At 43.6% G+C, this 25,548-nt stretch overlaps 1 protein-coding gene across 1 annotated transcript in view; it reads right to left on the bottom strand.

Moving 5' to 3' along the window:
• Nucleotides 1-513: 513 nt before the first annotated feature.
• Nucleotides 514-25,548, bottom strand: part of SLC16A2 (solute carrier family 16 member 2) — a 119,243-nt gene continuing 94,208 nt past the window's right edge. Inside the window, exons 2-6 of the mRNA XM_060138533.1 lie at nt 13,906-14,050; nt 10,221-10,671; nt 8,763-8,906; nt 4,686-4,914; nt 514-3,081 (exon numbers count right to left, since the gene is read on the bottom strand). Of these exons, the coding sequence (XP_059994516.1) occupies nt 2,861-3,081; nt 4,686-4,914; nt 8,763-8,906; nt 10,221-10,671; nt 13,906-14,050 (1,190 nt within the window). The 3' untranslated portion in view covers nt 514-2,860. The remainder of the gene's footprint in view (nt 3,082-4,685; nt 4,915-8,762; nt 8,907-10,220; nt 10,672-13,905; nt 14,051-25,548) is intronic.

Raw genomic sequence — 25,548 nt, forward strand, 5'->3', positions numbered from 1 at the left:
GCTGGTTCTGCCAACACCCTTTTGGAAATGGGTTCACTATATAGTTGTTGAATGAAGTGTGCAAGTCATGTTCCCCTGCTTGTGTTGGTTTCTTCATCTGCAAAATAAGGAGTTTGGACTGGACTGGAAGTCGACCTGAGTTCAAGGTTTCAGCCTGCTCTGTCACTGACAAACTGTGTGAGCCTGCTGCAGTGCCTTATATACAGGCCTCAGTGTCCTCACTTAAATTCAATGCAGAGTATGGACAAGGGAGACTCTAAGGTTACTCCCAGCTTTGTCATTGTTATAGGTCTCTCTTCTGTATCACCCTCAATTCCAGGCTGCTGCCTGGCTGTATAACCCAGCTATACTAGCCCATTCAAGTTCCCCCATCAATTACAAGGGAGAAGAAAAGGAGTACAGACCCTGGCATAAATTTGATTTGAAATGAGATTTCAGTTCTGAAACTAAACTTCCTGCTGTTAACCAGGTTAAGACTATTTCACCCATGTAGGCAACATAACACACCAAAGCTGGATTTTTAGATCTGTTTATTTTGTTCCAAACCTTCTGAGGATTTAAATGTCCCAGATCTCAAGCTCCCAAATTTTGTTCGTTCTCCTTGATTTAACTGTGGTGCATAAGAGGCTGCATCTTACCCTAAATATTAATACTGTGCTGCTTTCGCCAACCAACGTTCTCTCCAAAAGTGCACAAGCACGCACATGCACGTGTACATGTGTGGAAGAAGTAAACTGACACCCTGCCACGTTATGTGACACCTGATAGGGCAGATTTGGGACCTGTGAATGTCTTTCCTTCATCTGGAGAGAAGTGGGTAGCACCCTGATTCTTAAGAGCTATCCATACCATGAGCAACAAAGGAGGCCCCTGCAGAACTGCCCTCAGGTGACTTGGTGGGAGTGGGCAGGGAGCAATGGAAGCAGGGGCTTTGTTGCTCCAACATTTTCAATGGCCTCTTCTGGGACTTAAAGAGCTCCTGGGGCCCAGCTCCTCCTGTTCCACTGCTGTTTGGGATAACAGGATCATAATTAGGCAGGCCCCTTCCTATTCACAGAGCCAAGAACCAGTGGGTTTTCCTTTGGGGAATTGATAAGAGCTGGACTGGGACCAAGGGAGGGGGCTTCAGACTTTGGCCTTGAATGAAGCCATCAGAGGCCAACCATGCCCCAGCTGCCTGTTCGTAACGGAAAAACTCATGGGTGGGGACCACTGTCTTCTTTGGAGCTCCTCAGGGGAGATCTCATCCTCCTGGCCCTGGCTCGGGGTGGCAAGTCACTGTTAGCTCTAGGTGACAGCCAGGGATGCCTGGTAAGAAGATGATGAAAGGTTAGGGTAATAGGAACACAGCAGAAAAAGACACAGAATAGGGAGAAATACAAAGAGGCTGAGTGAGGGAGGCTGAGCTCCTAATACGGTGAGTTGTGATGGCCGGACACGGCGTGGCTGGAAATGATCTTCAGCAAGAGTGCTTCCCAGAGCTTAGGCATAGGGAAACATCTGGTACCTACTTCAGAGGGATGAAGATGGTCCAGAGTCTACCTTTCCTGGCACCTTTAATGCCCACTAAGTAGAGTGGTCCAGGATGCCCAGCATGAGGGACACATTAGGTAATAAAGGTTAGGATGGTTTCCTCTTCCTAGAAGTTTTCCAACCCTATGTGCAGCTGCTGCCTCTACCTTTGGGGGATCCAGGTTGGGAATGGGATTTTCCCTCAAACAGTTCCTTTTCTGGCCTGGCCCAGGTGGAAATGTTGACCCGTCATGAATAATGAGAGATGGAGTTGGTCCTTCCCCAGGTCCATAACTATTGCTCCTCCCCCCACCATGCCATTCCCCCTGTCATCAGTCTTCCTCTGCCTGCTGAGAATGAAAGGAATTTCTTCACATTTTGACAGGTGGATATAAGGATTGGGAGCTGGGACAGCCTGCAGGTTAGTGCATTGTCCTGGAAAATCTGTAAAAAATCAGTGAGTGGAATTTTACGGTGTTTAAGGTCCCTTTCCTATGTGATATTCTATTATTCCACTATAGGATTATAGCAGCTTGGGCCAAAATATGAGATGTGGCTCAGCCTGAGATGAGTGGAATTGATGCTAGTGTTAGGGGTGGGCTGGGCCAAGGTGAGGCTGATTGGCCCAAGCTCTGGGTCCCTCCTTTCTTCAAGCACCCACGAGTCTATATGACAGTCATAAAAAGAAATAGAGGGGGATGAGAAGGGAGAAGAGGCAGTAGAGGAAAAAAAGGAGGAAGGAAAGAAGAAAGCAGACTGTTAACCAACCATATGATGGGGAGACTCTCTGTACACTTGTAAAATGATGTCACCCATACCTCTTGGGAAGCCATAGCCCTCAGAGACTCTGAGGCTAAACAAGGCTCCTCATCTCATTTTACCTCTATGCCCTTTCCCTTGCACCCCCCGATGGTTCCTAAGGACAGATGGCAAGGAACTCCTCAGCACACAGGCTTGGATCTTCCCACCAGGCTCCTGGGGACACAGTAGCACCTTTGGCAGTTGCTTTTAGTGGGTGACTAACAAGCTGGGCCAGGAGTTCCCATCCTCCTCCTCCCCCAAGAGTTAGAAAGTATATGGAGAGGGTCCAAAGGCGAGGGGGTGATCCCAAGCTTTCCTAGATCCTGGGAGGAGAGGACCCTGGCAAGTTTAAAGGCATTCACAGGGAGAATTTGGTTAATGAGTTTGGAACACCTGGAGCTTTGGCTCCAGGGAGATGGTCAGGTGGCTGAAATGCTGCATGTGCAGGTTTGGGAACAAGTGTGCTGGTGGCAAAAATGTAAATGCTGAGCAGGGCAGGGTGAAGGGAAAGGTTTGGGGAGGAGCACACGATGGCAAATATGAGGCATTAGATTGGTTCCTCAGGGGTGGGGGAGCCTGGCAGCAGCTCTCCATTGGGGTCTGGGTCAGGGGTCAACATCTTATCCTTGCTGGAATCCCTTTGCTCTTTCTTGAACATCCTTTGATGCATCAGAGGGACAAACAAGAGGATTACAGCTCCGACGATCGGGGGCACACCGGCAAAGTAGAAGGCCACATGATAGTCCCCAAAACAGTTGCGGAGGAGGCCTGAAAAGTCAACAGAGACAAGTCAAGCCCAGCTTTGCCCTCTTGTACAAAGGTGCTCTCTGCCTCTTCTAGGGGCCATCACAATGCCTATCCAGAGACTCTTGGCCTGTACTGCCTTGACCCGAGAGCCCCCTCAGTTTAAACACTCCTAGATGGAAGAAACAAAACCTCTATTACAAAGACAGGCTGCTCCTCTCTGAGGCACTGGGGTTGCAGGCTCTTGAGGTTATGAAAGAAGCAAATGAAGCTTCTCAATTTCTCCATTTCTGACTTTCATGAAGCTACAGCTAACTTCTAGTCACTCCAAGGTATGGAGTTAGGAGGGAAGCTACTCTAAAAGAACTCCAGAGAAGATGACCAAGACTTGTTTTGGTTCACAGTGATATACCCTTCCACCCCCAGCTTGGTCTAGAGTGTTCTTGTGGAACAATTCAGCCAAGTTCCTATTTTCCCTTTCTTTGAAATGCCCATTTCCCCTAAGAGGAGGCTGTATGTGTATCCTTCCTTCTAGTTACAGATATGGTTGGCCCCTCTGGGTTCCTCTAGGTTGCCAATACGGTAAATGTGTTTGGCATGGGATACAGGGCCTTCCCTGCTCACCTCCAGAAGCTAATGTGGGACACCTCATGGGAGGATGAGCCCAGAAACACTACCGAAGAAAGGCAAGTAGGCCCTGAGGCTGCTTAGGAGGTAAGCAAAATGGAAAGAGATATGGATTCTGAGATCCACCTTTGGGATCAGGAGTTGGGTAGAGGCTCCCCTCCCCCAGTGGACAGTGTGGCTGTTGAACAAGGGCCTGAGTAGAAGGTTTTGTCACTGTAACACAGCATGACCAGTGCCCTCACAACACCTTGCACAGAATTGGTATTCAAGGAATACTTGTTGAGCTAGCCCAGTTGGCCAGCCTAGGAGACTCTAGCCTATGAATCAATATTTGCAATAAATCCTAAAGAAAGGAAATGATGTTCTCTTCTTATTAGTTTTCCTTGTTTCCTAAGTTCTCTGGGGTACCAACAATGTCCTTCTTGGAAGTGGACAGAGAAATTGGGAGTGCTGAAAGATGGCAAGCCAACACTTTGTCTGTTGCCTGCAGGAAGTGAGCCTCATTGGTCCAGTCCTGGGTTGTGTTCTTAATCAAATCTTTTCTACAGGCTCAGTTCAGAAGCTGGTAGAGGAGGAGGGGGTATCTCTAAGTCTTAATAAAACCAGGGCCCACTTTCTCTTCTCTTCCTGCTCAACTACCTTCCAAATAATTACTTGCCTGTAAAGAGAGAGAGAGAAGATTCTGGATCAATAGAATGGTCAGGAAGGCCAAACCCATTTCTCTCTCTACCGTCCCAGAATCAGCCATGCTGTCTACAATAAAACCCCACAGCAACAGATATACAGCCATGAAAAGCCCATCCCCCCCAAATGAATCCATGCACATATACTGTCCTTAGTCTCTTTCACCAGTGGTGGTAAGGGGTTTCATGCACTCTGACGAGGCTGCTTAAATAGAAAAGAAGGAGAAAAGGGACTTTAAGCAGAGGTGCTTAGGAGATCTAGGTCCCAAGGAAGACAGGACTCCCCCACTCATGCCCTCCCTGCAATATTAACCTCACCTGCAATGGGGGGTCCGGCAATCATCGGCAGGGCCATCATGCCCAGGAGGTAGCCAATGGCCTGTGAGGCCTGCATTGGGCCCACCAGCTCAAATGCGATGGGGGCCATGATGGTGATGAAGAAGCCATCACACAGGCCCAAGAAGAGGCAGACAACGATGAGGCCCCCGAAGCCCCGGCAGAGGGGAATCATCATGGACATCAGGCCCAGGAGCAGGAAGGAGATGACCTAAAGGAGCAACAGCCTGAGGTCATGTTGTGCTTGCCTGCCAAGACCACATAGTAAATCACATCTCCTTTCTCAGGGCCTCGTTTCTACGTCTGTAAAATGGGGCAAGGGGATATCAACAGAGAGCCCAGTGGACTAGTTACTTAGGCCCCTTCTAAGTCCTGCTTAGAAGGACTTAGGATTTAAAGATTTTAAGAGAGCCCCTATTTAACTTTGATTCTGTCAAGACTTTTAAAAGAGGAGGCATTGCTCCTGTCCTCAAAAAGTTGTCTTTTAATTGGATTCTGAGATAAAGGGAATTGCTGTTGCTGCTTTCTGATCCTGTGTTTGTCTGCCCCAGGCAACAGGGTCTGGGATCAGACCATGCTGGTATTTTCAGATCCATGTTAGATATGGGAAGAGGAAGGGGAGGAAGTGAGGATGACTTGAATAATTGAATAATGATTAGATGGGGGCATGAATGGAAGGCACAGCTTCCTGAAATGAGGAGGGAGCTAGTCCCCATTTTTGTGGGAGACTGATTTTAGAAAACACCTTGGTATGAAGGAGGCCATTGGGAGGTTCACCCAGGTTCCTTAGGCTTTAGGACATGGGACACACCACCCATCTCAGACACTCAGACGTTATGGCTCTGGGGGCTTCTGGGCTTGTCTGGGCACCCTGCGAAGGCAACAAAGGGGGCTCTAAGGAGAACCAAGACACTAGGAAGAGGTCTAGGGTGCCTGAAGCCAGTCCAGGGGGCACTGACTAGCCACTGGGCTTTCTTTGGGCTGAGCAAAATGACTCTGAAGTAAAGAAGCTGCCTTTCCAGAGGCTGGTTTTTCCCTCTCAATAGAGATAAGGGCCACTGGACACACAGCTGGCCTTTTGATGAAAGTCATCTGCAACCTGTGTCCGTGAGCCAGACTGAAGACCTGGGCTCCACCCACTGTAGCCAGCAGAGCCAGGTTGTCCCAGGGTCAGGGCTAAGGCCTGATCTGTTAACCAAGGCCTTGACAGGATCCAGGATTTTCTAATAGTTCACACAAGCAGGTTGACTTACCCAGGAAGCGTAAGTCACCACATGGTAAGGGTATGTCACCACATCACCACATGGAAGGCAGGTAGGAGGGTCAAGGCTGTTTCAAGCACTAAAGATTTTCTGTGTTGTTGCTGCCAATGGGTTTGTTAGGCTAATTGGTTGGATTTTGCAGAGGATAAGAAATGTCCTGGTCATGCCATCTGAGGAAATCTCTTTGTTGAGGGACTTTTGAAATTTGCCCAAGATGTTTTGGGATAGCTAGGCAGAATCTAGGAATAAGAACCCAGATATCCCAGTTTCTCCTCTAGGAGATTCATGTACAACTGTAAGATAAAACCAGACCCACTTATCAACCAAGTCATAATGGTATGGCAATTAAGGAGTTAATACCATTATATAATACAAAGGACCCCATTAACTGATTTCAATTGGCTGTAATTACTACCTACTGTATCTAACTGCCTCTTAACATCCTCCACAAGGCCTTGCCAAGGTTCAGAAATTAAAAATCCCTCTTGGAACTGAGAATCAGGCCTCAAGAACTGGCCCAAAGTGAGGTTGTCCTGCAGGTTGTCACCACTTCCTTACCAACAGACTGTCCAGGGCCTTGATACCAGACACGTGCCTGTCTTTGTCAATAGTAGGAACCACAAAGTCTAGTGGATGGCTCTTCAGAACCTGAAGCTGTGTACACTCCTTTTCTCTCCCAGACCAGTACTCCTGCATCTGACCCAGGGAGAAAGGGAGGCAAATTCTTGTGATGGAGTATCTTGAGTAGCTCAAGAGAGAGAAGTTCATTCATTGTTTTGTGCTTTCAGCCTGAGACACTTACCAGCACAATGAGTTTGAACAAATCACTTTCCCTCTCTGGGCCTCAGTTCCTCAGTTTGTAAAATGGAGAATTTGGACTACAAGTTGATGAAGATATGTTTCAGCTAAAAAGTTCCAAGATTATTTTATATTATTCTAAGTGGTAAAACTGGGTCAAGTAAGAGTGGAAAAGGGGAGAGATTGTTGGGTGGGTAGGGGAAATGTTCAGCAGAAGCACTGGGCGATAAGCCTAGTTCTTCTTCTGACTAGCTAATGCCTCTGCCTCTCTTGGAACTCCCTCTGCACAATACAAAGCAAAAACTGCTTGGGCCCTACCTTTCTCCTAGGGACTACAGTGAGAAATGAGCTATATGGCTAGGCAAGGGCTTCTGCCTTTCCTCAAGATAAAGCCCTGGCCCAATACTAGCTTACCCTGATCTCCAGCACTCTTTGGCATCTTGGAGTTGCTGATATTGACAGGGAAGACCCACAGGGGTGCCATGTGGAAGAGGCTGGGAAAGCCACACACAGTCCTATGCAAAAAGCCACCCAGGTAAGGTCTTGCTGATATTGGCACAGGAATTTAAAATTTTATAATTGGTTTATCTCAATCACAGCCTTTTGGTTTGGCCTTGGTCTAGTCACTTATGTCTGGGACTTGGTTCTGCCATCCATCGCTTAGTGTAAAGTGGAATATGAGAAGAGTGCTACATAGGAGTTCAGTTCTGCCATGACTGTCTGAGTCTTTCCCTCAGTTTCTCCATCAGTGTAATGAGAGGTTGGACTGGATGGACCATAATGGCACCCTGAGCTCTGACAAAGCAGATTCACTAGCTCTTGCAAATCTAACACAAAGTTAAACACAACAGGAAACCTTAATCATATCCTCATCCAAGACATACGAGGGTATTTAGGAAAACACTTGGGGCTATCAGAAGACAGAGAAATCCCTGCTGTGTGTATAGTCAGGGCCCCTTGGAAGTTCTTTTAGGACTTCTCCAGGATGGTCAGAACTCAACCACATTCCTGATGGACTGTGACCCACATGTTTTCTGGGGCTGCTGTTATCCCTTCACAGGGTTCCACACTTGGGCACCTTCTGGTAAACCCAACTGCTGTTGGCTCAAGCAAAAAGCATGAGCCAGGTCAGAAAGACAATATTGTTGCCCAGTAGACAAAGACAGACAGCTTGAGCAGTAGTCTGTATTAAAGCCAAACCAGAGCCCAGATCACACAAAAAGTGGCCTCTTGAGCATCCACATGGCTACTGCCCACAATATGAGGCTACCTGTGTCACTGTGAGAAGGATTAAAACTTCACATGGCTATAACACTTTTTACTTCTCAAAGCCTGGTCACACCTGTATTCCTTTTGATCCTCATCTGCAAGGTGAGATAGGAAAGGCAAGGATTATTCTCATTGCACGAAAGAGGAAAGTGAGGTGTAGAGAGGGCAAGTGAGGTCTGGCCTTTTCTGGCAATTATTTTGTGTCTGTCAAGAGGATGGCATTTGAGAGCCAGTGTTTGGTGCCAAGTAGCTCTGGAGGTATAAGAAGTGATGGGTCTGGGCCTAGAGGAGAGAGACACTGGGCCACAGAGTACTGCAGATGCTCAAGACCCTCCAAGAGAGTATAAGGTAGCAATGAGTTCAGTCTTCAATGGGGGCAGCATCTAACTCCTGGCTTCAGTTTCCCTCTTTCAGATGGGAGAGCCTTTATTAATAAACATTTTCTTTGAAAGTGTTCTTAGAGGTTCTATTTACACTGACAGCTTTCACTACATCCTCACTCCATTTTGATGAAGGAGGCAGAACAAGGATGATGATCTTCACTTGAAAGCAAGGGAAATGGAGGCTTAGAGAATTTGATTGACTTTCCCATGTCACATAGCAAGCTGGTGTCAGAGCTGGGGCCCAGGCCACAGCAGTTATACATCCTACCATTGTATCCCAAAGGCTGGATAACCTAGCATCTGTGGCAGGCTGTTTTCCCCACAGTAGACAGGGTGGTCACACTCACCTGCAAGTAGATCTTCTTAAGTCCAGGAATGGAGTCACTGACACGGCCTGACACAAGGCGCCCAAGGCCTGAGGTAGCTCCAATACACACCAAGAGCACCCAGGTCTGCTTGATTTCCAAGAATTCCTCTTCCACATACTTCATCTGAAAAGCATAGCATCAGGCCCACGGGATAAGAGGAAGAAGAAGAGCTGGCTGGTTAATTGTTGGCATACCCAGAACCCTCTACTGCTTACTTCCCTGGACCATGGCAAGAGTTCCTTCTCTTGCAGCTCCCTCCTTTATAGCCTTAGCTCCAGAACAAGCTCTCTGGCTGTTTCTAACAGTTTAAAAGGCTGCATATCCCTTGGCTCTCTGGATTCTGGGTTTCTGAGCAACAGCTGAGGGCAGTGGGTGTCTCTAAGCCCCTTCCAAGCCTTGGCAGGACAGAATACAGCCTTAACAACTGAAGAAAGTCCAAGAGTTCCCCTATTATCTCCTCATTCCCTGACCCAGAACTGACAGCCTAGGGTAACAGCAGGTCACCAAGGGAGAATGATCCACTAACTTCCAGGTAATATTCCAAAAGTGTGCTTTAAAAAACACAAGGTCTGTGGAAGATAACAGTTGGACCACAACCAACAAATCTTTGGTCATGTAAGTTGGGTGTATGGTGGTTAAACAAAGCTTAATTGATTTCTTTACAGCAGGATTTTTGGTACCTTTAAAAGATTGCTACACATTATGAAGCTAGAGAAATCTAGTATATGTTATTTCTTAAACAAAATTACTTGACCCCAAACACTAGCATTCCATAAGACACACTCTTAGAAAACTCTATCATTGAGGGACTTCCCTGGTGGTCAGTGGTTAAGACTCCATGCTCCCAATGCAGGGGCCTGGTGATCCCTGGCTGGGTAACTAAGATCCTACATACCACAACTAAGCCAGCGTGCTGCAACTACTGAGCCCGTATGCTCTAGAGCCTGCATGCTGCAACTAGAGAGCCCAAGCATTGCAACCACTGAGCCAACATGCTGCGACTACTGAGCCCATGTGCTGCAACTAGAGAAGCCCACACGCCACAACGAAGAGACAAGGCACTGCAACGAAGACCCAGCACTGCCAAATAAATATAAAAAAAAAAGAAAGAAAAGAAAACCCTATCATTGGGTCATCTGAGGCAGCCTCCTGTATCCCGGTGATGCTTATCTTCTCCTGAAAATCCATCTAGATTTATCAGTGGGGGAAACCATAGGCATGGGCCTCCCCGTGAGGAACTTCCCCCATTTCCCATTGAGGTCATCCCTCAGCCTGTGCTCTTTCCTACTCTGGGTCTCTCCAACCACTGTTTTGTCTTTCTCCAAAGGTTCCAGGTCTGCCCTTTCAATGTCTTCTGCTCCTACCCTCTGGACTTCAGGCAGGTTAAGGGCAACTTCTTGGGGTCAGGTAGGGTGGACCCACCCTGGTATTCCTCACCAAGTGTACATAGGGAACGAAGTAGCCAAGGGCAGCAGCAGCGATCCCGAAGGCCCAGATGCGGTAGGTACGTTGGCGGAACACTCGCATGTTGAAGTACTTCCTGAGCTGAGCCAGAAAGCGTTGGCACAGGGTGTGGACACCTCTCTTGCTTGGGGTGTCCTGCGAGCTGGGCAGGAGGGGTCGGTAGGTGAGTGAAAGCAGCGTAAGAATAAACATAAAGGTACTCAGCACCTGGAAGGTTTGGGCGAGCTTGATCTTAGCCCCCAGCGTTTTGATGAGGAGGGGGAAGGATATGGAGAAGATGCTACTCCCAGCAGACACCACACCATTGGCCAGACCCAGACGGCGTTGGAAGTAATGGCCCAGGATGACGAGAGATGGCTGAAAGGCGAAGGAACAGCCACAACCAAAGAGAATCCCGTAGGTGAAGTAACGCAGGCTTAGTGAGCTGTGGGAGAGACACCAAGAGCTATCCTCAGAAGCCTGACCAACAATCCACCTGCCCTTCCCCCCTCACCCTCCTGAGATCTGCATACCCCCACCCTTAACCCATGGCCCCAGTTACTACTGACCCTCAGAATAGACAAGGAATAGGACCTTCTGATCCCCATTTTGTAGATGGGGAGACAGAGGCTCAGAGAAGTAAAGTAATTTACCCAAGGTAGCATAACTGGGAATCAGCAAAGCTTGGACTTGAATCTAAGTCTGTGTGACTCTAGTTTGAATCATAGTACCCCATCAGAGAGTACTGTTCAAAAGAAAGCCAAAACTAGCCTATGCAAAGTCTGGATGAGGGGCTACAAAGAGTAAGTCAGTGCCTTAGAGAGAATAGTTACACCTACTGCTCACCTAGACACCATGGTTGGGCTGGTAACCAAAGCTTTATCCCAAGTAACAAGAAAGTTCTGCAAGGAGCCAAGATTCTAGAAGGTTGAGACCCTCCATAGGACTCTTCAGTGTCTTTCTTCATGCTCAGGGCCCTTAATATTTCACAGAATGGTTGATGGTATTCTGAGAGACGCCCCCTCTCCAACCATGCCCATGGTCTGGATGTCCCAAGACCCTTTACTCCAGGCCCTAGATAATTTCCATGGGGATCCTAAAGTAAGGAGTTTCTATAACTTCCAAAGCCTGGCTCCTGTTGCTGGACATGATATGGACTAGCTTCCCAGAGTAGCTTGGCTGCTTGATGGGAACTGGAAACTCAAAGAAGTTGTGGGCCTGGCCAAGTAAGAGAGGCTCTGGCTTAAAACCCTTAGGCCCTGCTTTGACTATAAACTTCTATAACAGAAGGCAAAGTATCAGAAGGGAAAAGGCCATGGGAAGGTCAGCTTGGCTGGCCATTTGCCCTCAGATGATATTGGCACAAACTAGTGAAAAACTTTGTTTTCTTTTTGATGCCTCCACATATTTTGCAATACTTCTTATCTGACCACGTAATAACCTAATACTTTCCATGGTTGGGCAGCTCCTCTCCATAGATAGATCCAGTCCTCATACTAAAGGACTGGACCTATGCTGCAGAGACGAAGTGGTGCTAGTACTCATGATTCCAAAACAGCTATCATCATCATTTCTTTCTATCTGCTTGCATTCATTGGATATGAGCAAGGGCTTTGGTTTCAAAAGGGTTGCCTCTACTTAGAACACATAGCTAAGCCAAGTGCTCCTCTTCTGCCAGATTCCTTGGGGCTTCCTCCCATTAGAATCTAAGTACATTTGGGATTGACCTGGGCTGGGGGCCTTGTCTAAGGGAGAGGAGTTATGAAGGTCTGAGGGAGACCCTCAGGGAGGGGGCCAGTGGGAGCAAAGCATGGGATTCAGTTCAGGGAGCTGTGTGGTGGATCTATTTCTAGCTGGGCCCAAAGGCAGGAGGCCCCTGAGCAGGCTTGCCAAGGCCTCCCCACCCCTGCCTGAACTTTGCCCCACCTCACACCATCCAAAGGAACTCAGAGCCCTGATTCAAGCAAAAGGAAAGATGACTTGGAGTTCTAGCCACAAGCAGAACCATTTTTCCATTGGATGTGAAGCCATCCAGAAAGTTTCTTGGCTTTGAAGATGTTCTTGCAGAAAGGGCAAAGGGGGTGGGGGAGGAGCTTAGGGGCTGGAGAACAGAACGCCTACTCCAATGTGCCTAAAGAAGAATGCCAGGAGAAAGCACATCTGAGCTCCTTCCCCTCCTGTAACTGAGCTCATGTGGATTGGAAGGAAAATGGGATCCGTATGTTGCTAATTTGTTTACACTTTGCTCTGCTTGGCCTTAAAAAACAGGCCTCTGATGTGTAGCTCTGAGACTGGAGCCGCTTCTGAGGCCTAGCTCCTTCCCACAAGGAGCCAGACACGAGCTTGCTGAGGGCAAATGAGGCCGACCACCAGAGGGGTCCTGAAAGGGTTTGGAGTTGCTGCCCTGGGAAGACTGAGCAGATTACGGACAGGATATGGTTTTCCCTGCCTCTGTCCCAGTTGGATGGGACCAAGCCAAGAAACCATTGCAGGCCACATCCAAGCTCTGTTGGAGGGTGGGCTGGGCAGCCGGAAATGCTCAAGTCATAAAGAAAGCTGGCTCAACCTCACAAGGCCCAGTTGTAGCAGAACACAATTATCATCCTCTGCTGTGAGTGGAACCTTAGGCCTGGAGAGCATAACCATGGTCCTTCTCTGGGGAGCCAAGCTCAGAAAGCAAGTCTCTGATAAGCTAGCCACGTCTCCAGGCTGGCATTCTCCTACACCAGCCCAGGCAGATTGGAAGTAGGAGGTACCATAACTCCCAAAGTGTCTTTGGCAGAAAGTCATTGGAGTTCTTTAGGAATCCCATATTCCTCAGGCTGTGGTGGAGGGTTTTTACTTCTCTCCTCCCCTACAGACATGCTTCTGGAGAGCTGGCAGAAAGAAAGCAGAAAATGAACTTGTAGCCTGCTCCTTGCCTGACACTACCAGTTTCTGCCAGTGGGACCTATGGGACCAGAGTTTGAGTTTACCTAGCTTAGGCCTAGTTGGGTAGCTGGGTGCTGGGTCTGTATCTCAGTGAGGGAGGCTGCTAAACATCCCTTCTCACACCCAAGACATGAATCTTTATCTGTTCCAAATCATCCATGCATTGCTATCCAGAAATGGAAAAGGACCAGAAATGCTAAACAGCCTTGGGCTCAGCTGACCTCTTTTTCAGCATAAGATTACCTTAGGAATCCTGTAATGGTAGGTGTTCACATGGGCTTACTCCAGAAGTTCATTTCCAGGAGGGCAGTTGAGGTCATGAGATGTGTGGCATATTGAAGGGAAATAGAATGGCAGAGCTGGAAGACACCTGAAAAGACCTGATCTAATCTCCTCATGTTACAGTATAAAAATTGAGGCCCAAAGAGGGGAATGGTACTCATGAATTGTTCCATTGCCATTCAGTGGCCAAAACTTGACTTGGGCCCAGCAGTATGAATGCCCAAGCTTTGGCTCCTCCCACCACTTTGGAACTCTTGGATCCTCTTTGGGTATATTCCCTACCAATGTGTCCTGGGGACCCTACCAAGATGAGTCCCATTGGACAATAATTCCTGGGAGCAGGGTCTTGAGGACCCTACATGGAAAGGGCCACAGGGGATTCTACAATGAGAAGAGTGTCTAGTTGAGGCCCAGAGAGAAGCCAACCCTCAGCCTTGGGCAAACGGTCGGCAACTCCTAGCCTTACCTGGTGAAGGAGCTGGTATGGAGGCCAATGAAAGCGACGGCAGCCCCTGCAGTTGCTGTGATTCGGCAGCCCAATCGATCAGTGAATATACTCACAATGGGAGAACAGAAGAAGATCATGCCCATTGAGAGGGCTCCTACCCATGCTGCAGAGAAAAGAAGCACAAAGACACCTTAGTTTAATGTGTTACCTGGTGGTGCGGCTGGTATCTCAGATCTTCTCTGGCCTTTCACTGGGGGCATTGCCTTGGTCTGCACTGCCAGCCTGCTAGTCCCTGATGGTCAGTGAGGTTAGGCAATTTTCAAAGTGCCTGTAACAAAGCAATGTGAGAACCAGGAGTCTAGTTCATAAGTATACCCAGAACTTCAAAGCTGGGGCAGGGAGCCTTTAGAGATCAAGTCTGTGATGGAGACTTCTAGCTAGCTACCACACAGCTACACTACATTTCTTAGCCTGTTCAGCTGTTTGGCTTGACCATGTGACTGAATTCTGACCAATAGCATGTGGGTAAAAAAGACTAATACCACTTCCAGGCCTGGACCATAAAAAGACTACCATGATGTTTTTGCTTACTTGGGAGCTATAACGGCAGAGTGACCTTGGAAGCCATGTATTAAGACTGGCAGAACTGCCATCAGTTCTGTCTGGGTCTGTGAATGGAGTGAAGTTTCCCCTCTCTCTCCAATCTGGAACCCCTGCCCTGAATGTTACATAAGAAGTAAAGAAATGTCTTGTCCTTTAAGCTACTGAATTTTCTAGGGCTATTTGTTATAGCAGTTAAACAAACTAACTAAAACAAAGAGATTCCTCTACAACCATTTTACTGATAAAGAAACAGCTCCAGAAATGTGAAGGGACTTGCCAAAGATCACACGGCAAGTTAAGTGGAAGAGCTGGGACTCAAACCTAACTGTCCTTATTTCTAGTCCAATGTTCATTGTATTATATCTCTTACTGGGATGAATGAAGCTTCCCATCATTGGAGGTGTATAAGCAGAGGTAGATATAAAACAGGAGATTTAAGCACTGTGGTCAGATTTGGACCAGCCAACAATTCAAGCTTCCTTCCAGGGATGCTAAGCCAGATTTATAGCCTTAGGCATTGGGCTACTTGGCTTCAGTGCCAAGGAACATGAGAATTAATTAAGCCTTCAGGAGCTTAGGTAAGACTTCTCTTGGTCATTGGAACAGTCCTGTGAAGATGCTAAGACTAAGGAGTAGGGAAGGCCACAGACAAAGGGCTCCTGGAATTGTACAGGGACACAGGGCAGGTTCAGGAGATACTCAAAGATTTATAAGGACACTATGCAAGAGGGTCATGTAACTCTCATGCTGAAATCCTTCATCAGAGCCAATGTTTGGCAAATCTCTGACTCCAAACTCAAATAAGAAGAGTTTATTCTGTTTATAAAGGCTCTTAAGTGTCTGTAACAATCCTCAACAGGGAGGAAGAAATTTTCCCTTTTCCTTGGATTCTTCCAGCCCATTTCCCCTTGCTCAGCCCTCAGAAAGAAAGCCCAAGCTTTTTTTGTTTGAAGGCTGTATCAAGTTTCATCATGGGCCTCTGTTTTCTAGGCTAAACAATTCTTAGTTTCATTAATATTTCTTCTTAGCTTTAATTTCTAAATCTGTATTACTTTGCGAGCTCTCCTGTTAACACGTTCCTAGCCTTCATCATCATCATCAAAAAGTATTCATTGAGTGTCACCTGAACAGGATGCCAGGCCAGCTTCTGGCTCTCTTCAATTGTGGAGCCCCAAATGGGCCAGAGGAGTGCAGTCTGAGGTTAGACTAGTCCACTGTCTGAGTCTCTTTCCTCAGTGCCTAATAGGTTGCTCAGATCTCCACTGGTAATCTTTGCTTTGCTGTGGGTGCCATCTTGAGTCTTAGCTGGCTGGCTCCAACAGTACTGGCCTGAGACCGCAGGAGACCCTAACTCTCATCACAATTTTACCTTATACCTTTCAATTTCACCTCTTATCAGCTATGGGACCTTGAGCAAATTACACAGCACTTCTCTAATCCTCCGACTTCTCATCTGTAAAATGGGGATTAAAATTCTCCATGTGCCTTCCCCAAAGTTTTTTTTAATCTAAAGATTATCAGATGTGATCATATGTATGAGAGCTTTATAAATACCAATAGTCACACCGTACATAAAAATTAATACAAATGGATCATAGACTCAAATGTAAAACTTAAAACTTCTAGAAGAAAGTATAGGAGAAAATCTTTTTGAACTTCAGTTAGGCAAAGATTTCATAGATAATTACCAAAAGTGTGATCCATTAAAAAATTGATACATTAGACTTCATCAAAGTGTAAAACTTCTGTTCTTTGAAAAATACTGTTATGAAAATGAAAGGGCAAACCACAGATTGGGAAAAGTATTTACAATACACACATTGATAAAAGACTGGTATCCAGAGTACAAGTGTGAGTTGACTCTCATAACTCAATAAGACAGCAAACAATCCAATTTAAAATACGGGCAAAAGATTTGAACAGACATTTTACAAACACAGGACGTGAATGGCAATTGAACACATGAAAAGATGCTCAATATCATTAATCATTCAAGAAATCCTTATTAAAACCACAATGAGATACCCCTATACAACCACTAAAAAGGCTTTTTTTTTAAAAAATGACAATACCTAGTACTGGTGAGGATATAGAGGAACTGGAAATCTCATACACTGTTGATGGGAATGTAAAATGGTATACCTGCTTTGGAAAACAGTTTGGCAGCTTCTTAAAAGTTAAACATACAGGGGGACTTCCCTGGTGGTCCAGTGGTAAAGAATCCATCTTACAATGCAGGAGACACAGGTTCTATCCCTGGTTAGGGAACTAAGATCCCACATGCCGAGGAGCAACTAAGCCTGCACGCCACAACTACTGAGCTCACACGCCTCAACTAGAGCCTGTGTGCCGCAAACTACAGAGCCCACATGCTCTGGAACCTGTGCGCCACAACTACAGAGCCCATGCACCCTGGAGTCTGAGCGCCACAACTAGAGAAGAGAAAACCCGCACGCCACAACTAGAGAGAAGCCCACACGCCACAATGAAGAGCCCGTCTGCCTCAACGAAGATCCCACGTGCCAGAACTAAGACCCAATGCAGCCAAAAATAAATTAAAAAAAAAAAGTTAAACATACAATTACCATATGACCCTAAAATCATTCTCCTGGGTATTTACCCAAGATAAATGAAAAATTATATTCATACAAAAACCTGTGCCTAGATGTTTTTACAGATTTTTCATAACTGCCAAAACGTGGCAATAACTCAAATTGTACTTCAACTGGTGAATGGATAAATACGTGGATATACATTAAGACAATGGGATACAACTCTGCAATAAACAGGAATGAACTATTGATACAGGCAACAACTTGGACAATTCTCAAAGGCATTATGCTAAGTGAAAAGAAGCCAGACACAAATGATTACATTTATATGTAATTCTGGAAAGGCAAAACTGTAGGGTCAAACAGATCAGTGCATGCCAAGAGGAAGGGTGAGGGGAAATGACTCATTGTAGATGATCATGAGGGAACTTTTTGGAGTAATGAAATGTTATATATTTTGACTGTAAGTGGTGATATTCTTTTGTCAAAATTCATAGAACTGAGCATATAAAAAGGGTGAATATTACCATATGTAAATTATACCTCAATAAATCTGTTATAAAAAAAGAAGAGGGGGCAGGGAAGAAGGAAGTGCCAGTGTGAGATCTCATTTATGATGTATGTATTTTTATTCTGGCTGGATTTTCAAAAAAACTAGTTCAAGAGTATTATCAAAAATGAAAAAATACTTAAATTCAGTAAATTATCTTACTGTCATGTTATCAACTACAACTCACCATTATTTGGCCCTTCTGAATTTCTAAAATACAATGAAAGCTGATGATTGGGCTTGAAAGTATCTTTTGCACAGTCAAAGAAAAATTAAATTATATTGGATATAGCTTTTTATGTTAATGACATGTATTCATCATTATGGTATTATACAGAACATTTTCACTGCCTTAAAAATACCATGCTCCACCTATTCATTCCTCCTCCCCTCCCAACCTCTGGCAACCACTGATCTTTTTACTGTCTCCATAGTTTTGCCTTTTCCACAATGTTATATAGTTGGAATCATACAGTATGTAGTCTTTTCAGATTAGCTTCTTTCACTTAGTAATATGCATTTAAGCTTCCCCCATGTATTTTCATGACTTGAAAGCTCTTATTTTTCAGCACTGAAAAATATTCCATTGTCTGGATGTACAACAGTTTATTTACTAACTCACCTACTGATGGACATCTTGTTTGCTTCCACATTTTGGCAATTATGAATAAAGCTGCTATAAATATCTGTGTGCAAATTTTTGTGTGGACGTAAGTTCTTGATTCATTTGGTTAAACACTAAGGAGCATGATTGCTAAATTGTATGTTTAGTTTTGTAAGAAATTGCCAAACTTTCTTCCAATGTGGCTGTACCATTTTGCATTCCCAACAGTAGTGAGTGAGAGTTCTTGTTGCTCTACGTCCTTGCCAGCATTTGGTGGTGTTGGTGTTCCAGATTTTGGTCATTCTAATAAGTATGTAGTGGTATCTCACTGTTGTTTTCATTTGTATTTCCCTGATGGCATATGGTGTTGTGTATCTTTTCATATGCTTATTTGTCATCTGTATATTTTCTTTGATGAGGTCTCTGTTAAGGTCTTTGGCCCATTTTTCAACTGGGTTGTTCATTTTCTCATTGTTGAGTTTAAGGAATTCTTTGTACATTTTGGATAACAGTCCTTTATCAGATATGTCTTTTGTGAATATTTTCTCCCAGTCTGTGGCTTATCTTCTCATTCTCTTGATATTGTCTTCTGCAGAGCAGAAGTTTTTAATTTTAATGAAATCCAACTTATCAATTAGTTCTTTCTTGGATCGTGACTTTGGTCTTGTACCTAAAATGTCATAATCATACCCAAGTTTTCCTAAGTTATTTTCTAGGAGTTTTAGAGTTTCATGTTTTATATTTAGGTCTGTGATCCATTCTGAGTTAATTTTTGATAAGGATGTAAGGTCTGTGTCTAGATTAATTTTTTTTGCATGTGGATGTCCAGTCGTTCCAGCACCATTTGTTGAAAAGATTATCTTTGTTCCATTGTATGGTCTTTGCTTCTTGTCAAAGATCAGTTGGCTATATTTATGTGGATCTATTTCTGGGCTTTCTATTCTGTTCCCTTGATCTATTTGTCTATTCTTTCACCAATACCACACTGTCTTGAATATTGTAGCTTCATGGTAAGTCTTGAGGTCAAGTAGTGACAGTTCTCCAACTTTGTTCATCTCTTCCAATACTGTGTTGGCTATTTGGGGTCTTTTGCTTCTCCATGTAAACTTTAGAATCAGTTTATCGATATCCACAAAATAAATTGCTGAGATTTTGATTGGGATTGCATTGAATCTATACATCAAGTTGGGAAGAACTGACATCCTGACAATATTGAGTCTTCCTGTGCATGAACATAGAATATCTCCATTTATTTAGTTCTTTGAATTTTAGTTCATCAAAATTTTGTAGTTTTCCTCATATAAATTTGTACATATTTTGTTAGGTTTATACATAAGTATTTCATTTTTGGGTGTGCTAATGTAAATGGCATTCATTTTTAAAGTTTCAAATTCCTCTTGTTCATTGCTGGTTTATAGGAAAGCGATTCACTTTTGTATATTAACCTTGTATCCTGCAACTTTGCTGTAATTGCTTTTAAGTTCCAGAGTTTTTTGTCATTTTTTTCAGATTGTCTACATAGATGATCATGTCATCTGTGAACACAGACAGTTTTATGTCTTCCTTCCCAGCCTGTATACTTATTTCTTTTTCTTGTATTATTATATTAGCTAGAACTTCCACTACAGTGTTGAAAAGGAGTGGTGAGAAGGGACAGCCTTGTCTTGAACCTGATCTTAGTGGGAAAGCTGCAATTTTCTCACCATTTAGTATGATATTATTAGTAGTTTTTAAAATATGATTTTAAAATATTAATCTGAGTTTTTTTCAACTTTTGAAACAATTATAGATTTATAGGAAATAGCTAAGATAATCCAGAGAAGTCCCATGAACACTTCACCCAATTTCCCCCAATGGTTACATCATATATAACTATACTATAATATCAAAACCAGAAAATTGACATTGGTACAATATGTGTGTATAGTTCTATATCATTTTATCACATGTGTAGATTTGTGTAACCACCACTGCAATCAAGATACAGGATTATTCCATCACCATAAAGATCTCCTTTGTGCTACTCTTTCATAATCACACCCAGTCCACTCCCCCACTGTCCCTAACTCTTGGCAACCACTAATTTTTTTTCCATCTCTATAATATTATTTTAAGAAAGTTATAGAAATTGAGTCATATAGTGTGTGACTTGTTGAAATTGGCTTTTTTTCACCCAGCATAATTCCCTGAAGATATATATTTGAAGTAAGTTTCTTGTAGACAGCTTATAGTTGGGGTATTTTTTTTTTCCTGCCAATCTCTGTCTTTTAATCGATGTATTTAGATCATTTGCAAGGAAGTAATCATTGACATGTTAGGGTCATTTTATTTTTGTTTTCTGTTTGTTCCCTCTGTTTTTCCTTTCTCTACTTTCTTTTTCTCTGCTTGCCTGTAGGCTCCCTTAACAATTTTTAGAATTCCAATTTGATTTATTTATAGCGCTTTGAGTGTATCCCTTTGTATACCTTTTTAAGTAGTTGCTCTAGCTATTACATCATAGTTTACTGATGTTGACATTTCACTAGTTTGAGTGGAGTGTAAAAACCTAAACTCCCTCATGTCCTTTCACTATCCTCCATTTATAATATAATTTTCTTAAATATTTCCTCTATATACATTGAAACCACATCAGGAATCATTATAATTTTTGCTTCAACTGTTAAACATAATTTAGAAAATCCAAGAGAAGAAGGAAACTCTATTCTATTTACCCATAATTTTACTCTTTTAATTGTTCTTCCTTCTTGATGATCCAATATTCCTTTTTCTATTGTTTCCTTTTTGTTTAGAGAATTCCTTTGGCCACTCTTTTAGGGTAGGTCTGCTGGTGACAGATTCTCCTATTTTTCCTTCATTTGAAAATGCCTTGATTTCCCCCTTTGTTCCTGAAGGATATTTTCACCAGATATGCAATTCTGGATTGACAGTTTATTCTTTCAGCACTTGAAGAATGTTTTGTGACTTCTTCCTTCTACCCTCCATGGTTTTTGATGAGAAATCCACTATCATTTGAATGTTTTTCCCCTTAATTAAGGCGTCATTTCTCTCAATTTTTTCAAGATGTGTGTGTGTGTGTGTTTATATTTCAGAAGTCTGTGATGTGTTTTGGTATAGATTTCTTTGAGTTCACCCTCTTTGGGATTCACTCAGCTTCTTAATACTGTAGATTTTTCTTTTGCCAAATTTGGGAATTTTTCAACCGTTATTTCTCTGAGTAATTTTTCAGCCCCACCTTCTTTCTCCTCTCCATTCAGGACTCCTCTGATGACAGGAATATTACCTCTTCCATTATAGCACCACAGTTCTCTGAGGCTCTGTTCATTTTTTAAAAATTTATTTTCCCCCTGTTGTTCAGATTGTATAATTTCTATTGTTCTGTCTTCAAGCTTACTACTTCTTTCCTCTGCCCTCTCCATTATTTAATGGAACCCATCCAGTGAGGTTTTAAAAATTATTATTATTTCAGTTTTTGTATTTTTCAGTTCTAAAATTTCCATTGTTTCTTCTTTGTATTTTCTATTTATTTGTTGAGACTCTATTTTTTCATTTGTCTCAAGTATGATTGTAATTGCTCATTGAAGCATTTTTATAGTGGCTGCTTTAAAATCCTTGTCAAATAATTTCAATATCTGTGTCATCTTGGTGTTTTCTCATTGAAAACAACATGTAGTCTTTTCTCGTTGAAGTTGAGATTTTCCTAGTCTTTGGTGTGACAAGTGGTTTTTCTATTTTACCTGGGAAATGTTGGATATTATGTTATGAGACTCGGTATCGTATTTAAATCTTGTGTTTTAGTAGGCCTACTATGACACTGTGCCAGCAAGGTACCACCACATTATTTCTCGATGGGGTGGAAGAGATGGGGATGGAAGTCCAGGTTCCCTGCTTAGCCTCCATGGACACCCTGGGGAGGATCGGTGCCTTGTTATGCTGAGCAGGGGTTGGTGTTCAAGATCCCCACTGGTCTTCCTCTGATCCTTAACTGGTTGGGAGAGGTCTTCCTCTGATACTTAACTGGTTGGGAGAGGTAAGAGTCTCTCGTTACTATTCTCCACGTTGCTTCAACTGATACTGTACTGAATGATGCTAAAAGTCCTAGTTTCCTACTTGGCCTTCACTGACACCACCTTGGCACCTCTTCAGGAATGGGAGGAGAGCCAGAAGTTACAGACTGGCAAGGGTGAACGTCCAGGTTCCCTGCATGGTCTCCACTGAAACAATGGACGGAGAATAGGCCTTGCTACAACTGAGAGGATGACATTCCTGGCTCCCTACTCAGTTTTCTCTACTACTACCTTGGAATGGTAGGCGGACAGATTGGCGCACCTTGTTATAACTGGGTGAGTATATAAGTCAAGGTTCCTTATTAGGCCTTTGTTGGTAAAGGTCAGAAGGTATGCATTTTTCCCCATGGTGTTTGGCTGGAGTAGAGTGGTTATTGTCTAAAAGTTTTCTGTCTTGATAGGCTCCTCCTTTCTTGGTCTTTTGGTTAGAGAAATCAGGCTTTTCTCAATGCTTATTTTATTTGTTTCTGTTGGCATTTCTGGGTTGCAAGCTTCTTCAGCTCCAGGTGTAAGATATATGAGGCAAAAAGAAAACCCAGGTAATTCACCACTGTGTTGTTCCTTGAGTCCTGAGATACCTAGTCCATCAACTTTCTTCTCTCTACCTTTTAGTCTTCTTATATTTGCTTTACATAATGGCCAGTGTTTTTAGCCATACTTCATGGGAGGAATAGGGAAAAGTACCTTGATATAGTTTTTGACGCTAAATGTACATTTAAAAAAAATGAAGCCATCTATATATGATATTCATTTATTTAAAAGTTATTTAACATCCTTTCTGGCCCAAATACACAGCTATCCCACAGGTACTGAGGATGCTAAATGAGTGACATATGGTCTTTGCCTTCAAAGATCTCACAGTAGAATAAGGAACACTTTTTTGAACAGGACAGTAAAATGTATAAATCCCATGGTTCAAGACCACAGTAAAATTTTCTATTTAAAGATTTTCAGAGAGGAAAGACATTCCAAGGGAAAGAAAATTTGCTACGTTAAGGAAAAGAAAGGTAATTTAATAGCTAGATCAATGACTGAAGAAGAATAGAACAATTGTTAGCAGGAAAGGTTATCAGAGGAAATTTTGTAAGAGAAAAATAATCAGCTATAACTATATTTAAAAAAGAAGAACTAATAGTGATAATAATAATGATAATTATAACCATGTTGATGGTAGAATGAGTGTTGTTGGTTATTCTTTATCTTTCTTGCACTCAATTTCCTTTTTTGGAAAATACAAGGCATGGGTAGAGGTTTTCTAGAACTCTTGACAGTCCTTGGACTCACAGCTGGGGAGTTTTTGTTGTTCCCCATATTACCCTTGCTCTCATATGAGGAAGACAAAGTGATTTTTTTTTAATTCCCTACTGCTGATGACAAAGTGATTTTGATGAAACAGCTGAATGTGGGAGAGTTCAAAGGGTGAAAAGTAGACTTTAACAGGAGGTATAGAAGGCTACCTTTATAAACAGTCTTGGCAAAATCAGAGATGGCACCCCACAGTGCCATCAGGCAGAGAGCATTATTTTCAATGCACAACTGTGCTAAGTGCCAAGCGTCTAATTTCTGACTAATAAACTTTCTGTCCAGCAGAGCCCTAGGACTTTAAGGATTAACTATGTATAAACCCACCATCCACAACTTTCATCCAATGATACCCAGAATTCTCTTCAGCCTCAACCACTACCCTCAGGTGAGTTAAGTACTCCCAAAGAGTTGGCCCCCAAATACCTGTGCCTGAAGTGAACACAATGTCTATATTCACTGGACACCACCTCCTTTCCTCCTCTAAGCACCCATAGCCAGCTGGGCTTCTGTTGAGCCTGAGCAGTGCAAAAGCAGAACCCCAGCCTTTCCAGCTCCATCCTGGACCTATTGGCCCTCAAATTTCCTTATATTCAAAGTCTTTTCACTCAAGTGCCCAATTAGTGCCCTGGCTCCTTACCCAGGCTCACAGTCTAATGTCTTTGAAGTACAGGGAGTCTGCTCAGAAAAGAACTCAAATGCGAGACCAGATTCCCCATTCCTTGGTTTCCAAAAGCCAACTTCTCTGAGCTCTCCCTCTGAGTTGGAAAGTGGGGAGAGAGTACTCTAAGAGCCAAACTCTCTAAATAAATTATAGGCTTTCACAAATTCCTGTTGTTGTGGGGAACTAACAAAAGCTCAAATGAGGGAACGATGGAGCAAAGCCAAAGAAAGGGCAAAGCTGGGAAGGGTAAAGGAGAGAGAGAGGTGAAAGGGGGAGACACGAGGGCAGAGATATCTCTATTCAGGAGCCCCTGCTTCATGACAAGGTGAACAGTATGATGAAAGACTAGCAAATAGGATTAGGAGCCATGTTCTGAAGCTTGCTATGCAACGCTAAGTGGAGGAAATGTCACTATTAACCAGAGTCCCTGTTGCCAGAAATATTCCCATTTCTGCCCCATCTCCACCCTTCTTCAGAGTCCCCAGAACACAGTAAAGAGACTAAACCTAGATGGGATAAGTGAGCATGGTCAGAATGGCATAGGTAGGGCATGGGGACCATGTGGAGTTGGTGGCAGGTAGCTCAGGACTGTGCTGATGGTATGCTGGCACATCTAGCCAGTTGATCAGCACACATTAGTAAGATGACTGAAAGCATTGGTGGAATACATTTAAAAGGAGGCAAGTAAAAGCACTTCAGGGGTCAGCTGGGGCACTCCAGAGGAGAAAAATGCAACACTCTGGTCTTCCTTGGGGACTGAGATGGCAGGAGCCCTGCCTTTCATTCTCTCTGTGGCTGACTGGAGAGTGACCTCCAGCTGAGTTTCATTTATTAACTATTTCTCTAGCCTTGTGCTAGGAGTTAAGTGCTAGGTAGTTATTTTTCTGGTGAATAAATGTAACAATCTTGTTCAGGGAAGCTGATTCCAAAACTTTTTCTATGGTTTGATAAACATTATGTTGAGAAGCTCTTTCTTCCAGCTCTCAGCCTATCGAAGTCCATTTACTTTGGTAGCTACTCACAACCACCGTGTCTAGAACACTACTCCAGATCTGTAGCAAGCCTTTATTTTAAAATTCCAAAAGTGTTTTCATATTTGTCCTGGCAGTGTTTTATTTTTTCTCTTCATTAGAATGTGGTGGCGTTTTTCTGGGTTGGCACAGAAATACTGGAAAACATTCTTTTCCAAGCATTCAACATCTAAACAAACCCCATTTTTAACCTTCTACACTTTGTCTCAAAACATGCCAACTTTAATGGGCTACCTACTTTTGAGTGTCAAAACTTGTAAAGTCAAATAATCACTGAAAACATAATTTGTC

This window comes from Lagenorhynchus albirostris, chromosome X (genome assembly GCF_949774975.1).
Source record: "Lagenorhynchus albirostris chromosome X, mLagAlb1.1, whole genome shotgun sequence".
In the NCBI taxonomy this organism is placed as follows: domain Eukaryota; kingdom Metazoa; phylum Chordata; class Mammalia; order Artiodactyla; family Delphinidae; genus Lagenorhynchus; species Lagenorhynchus albirostris.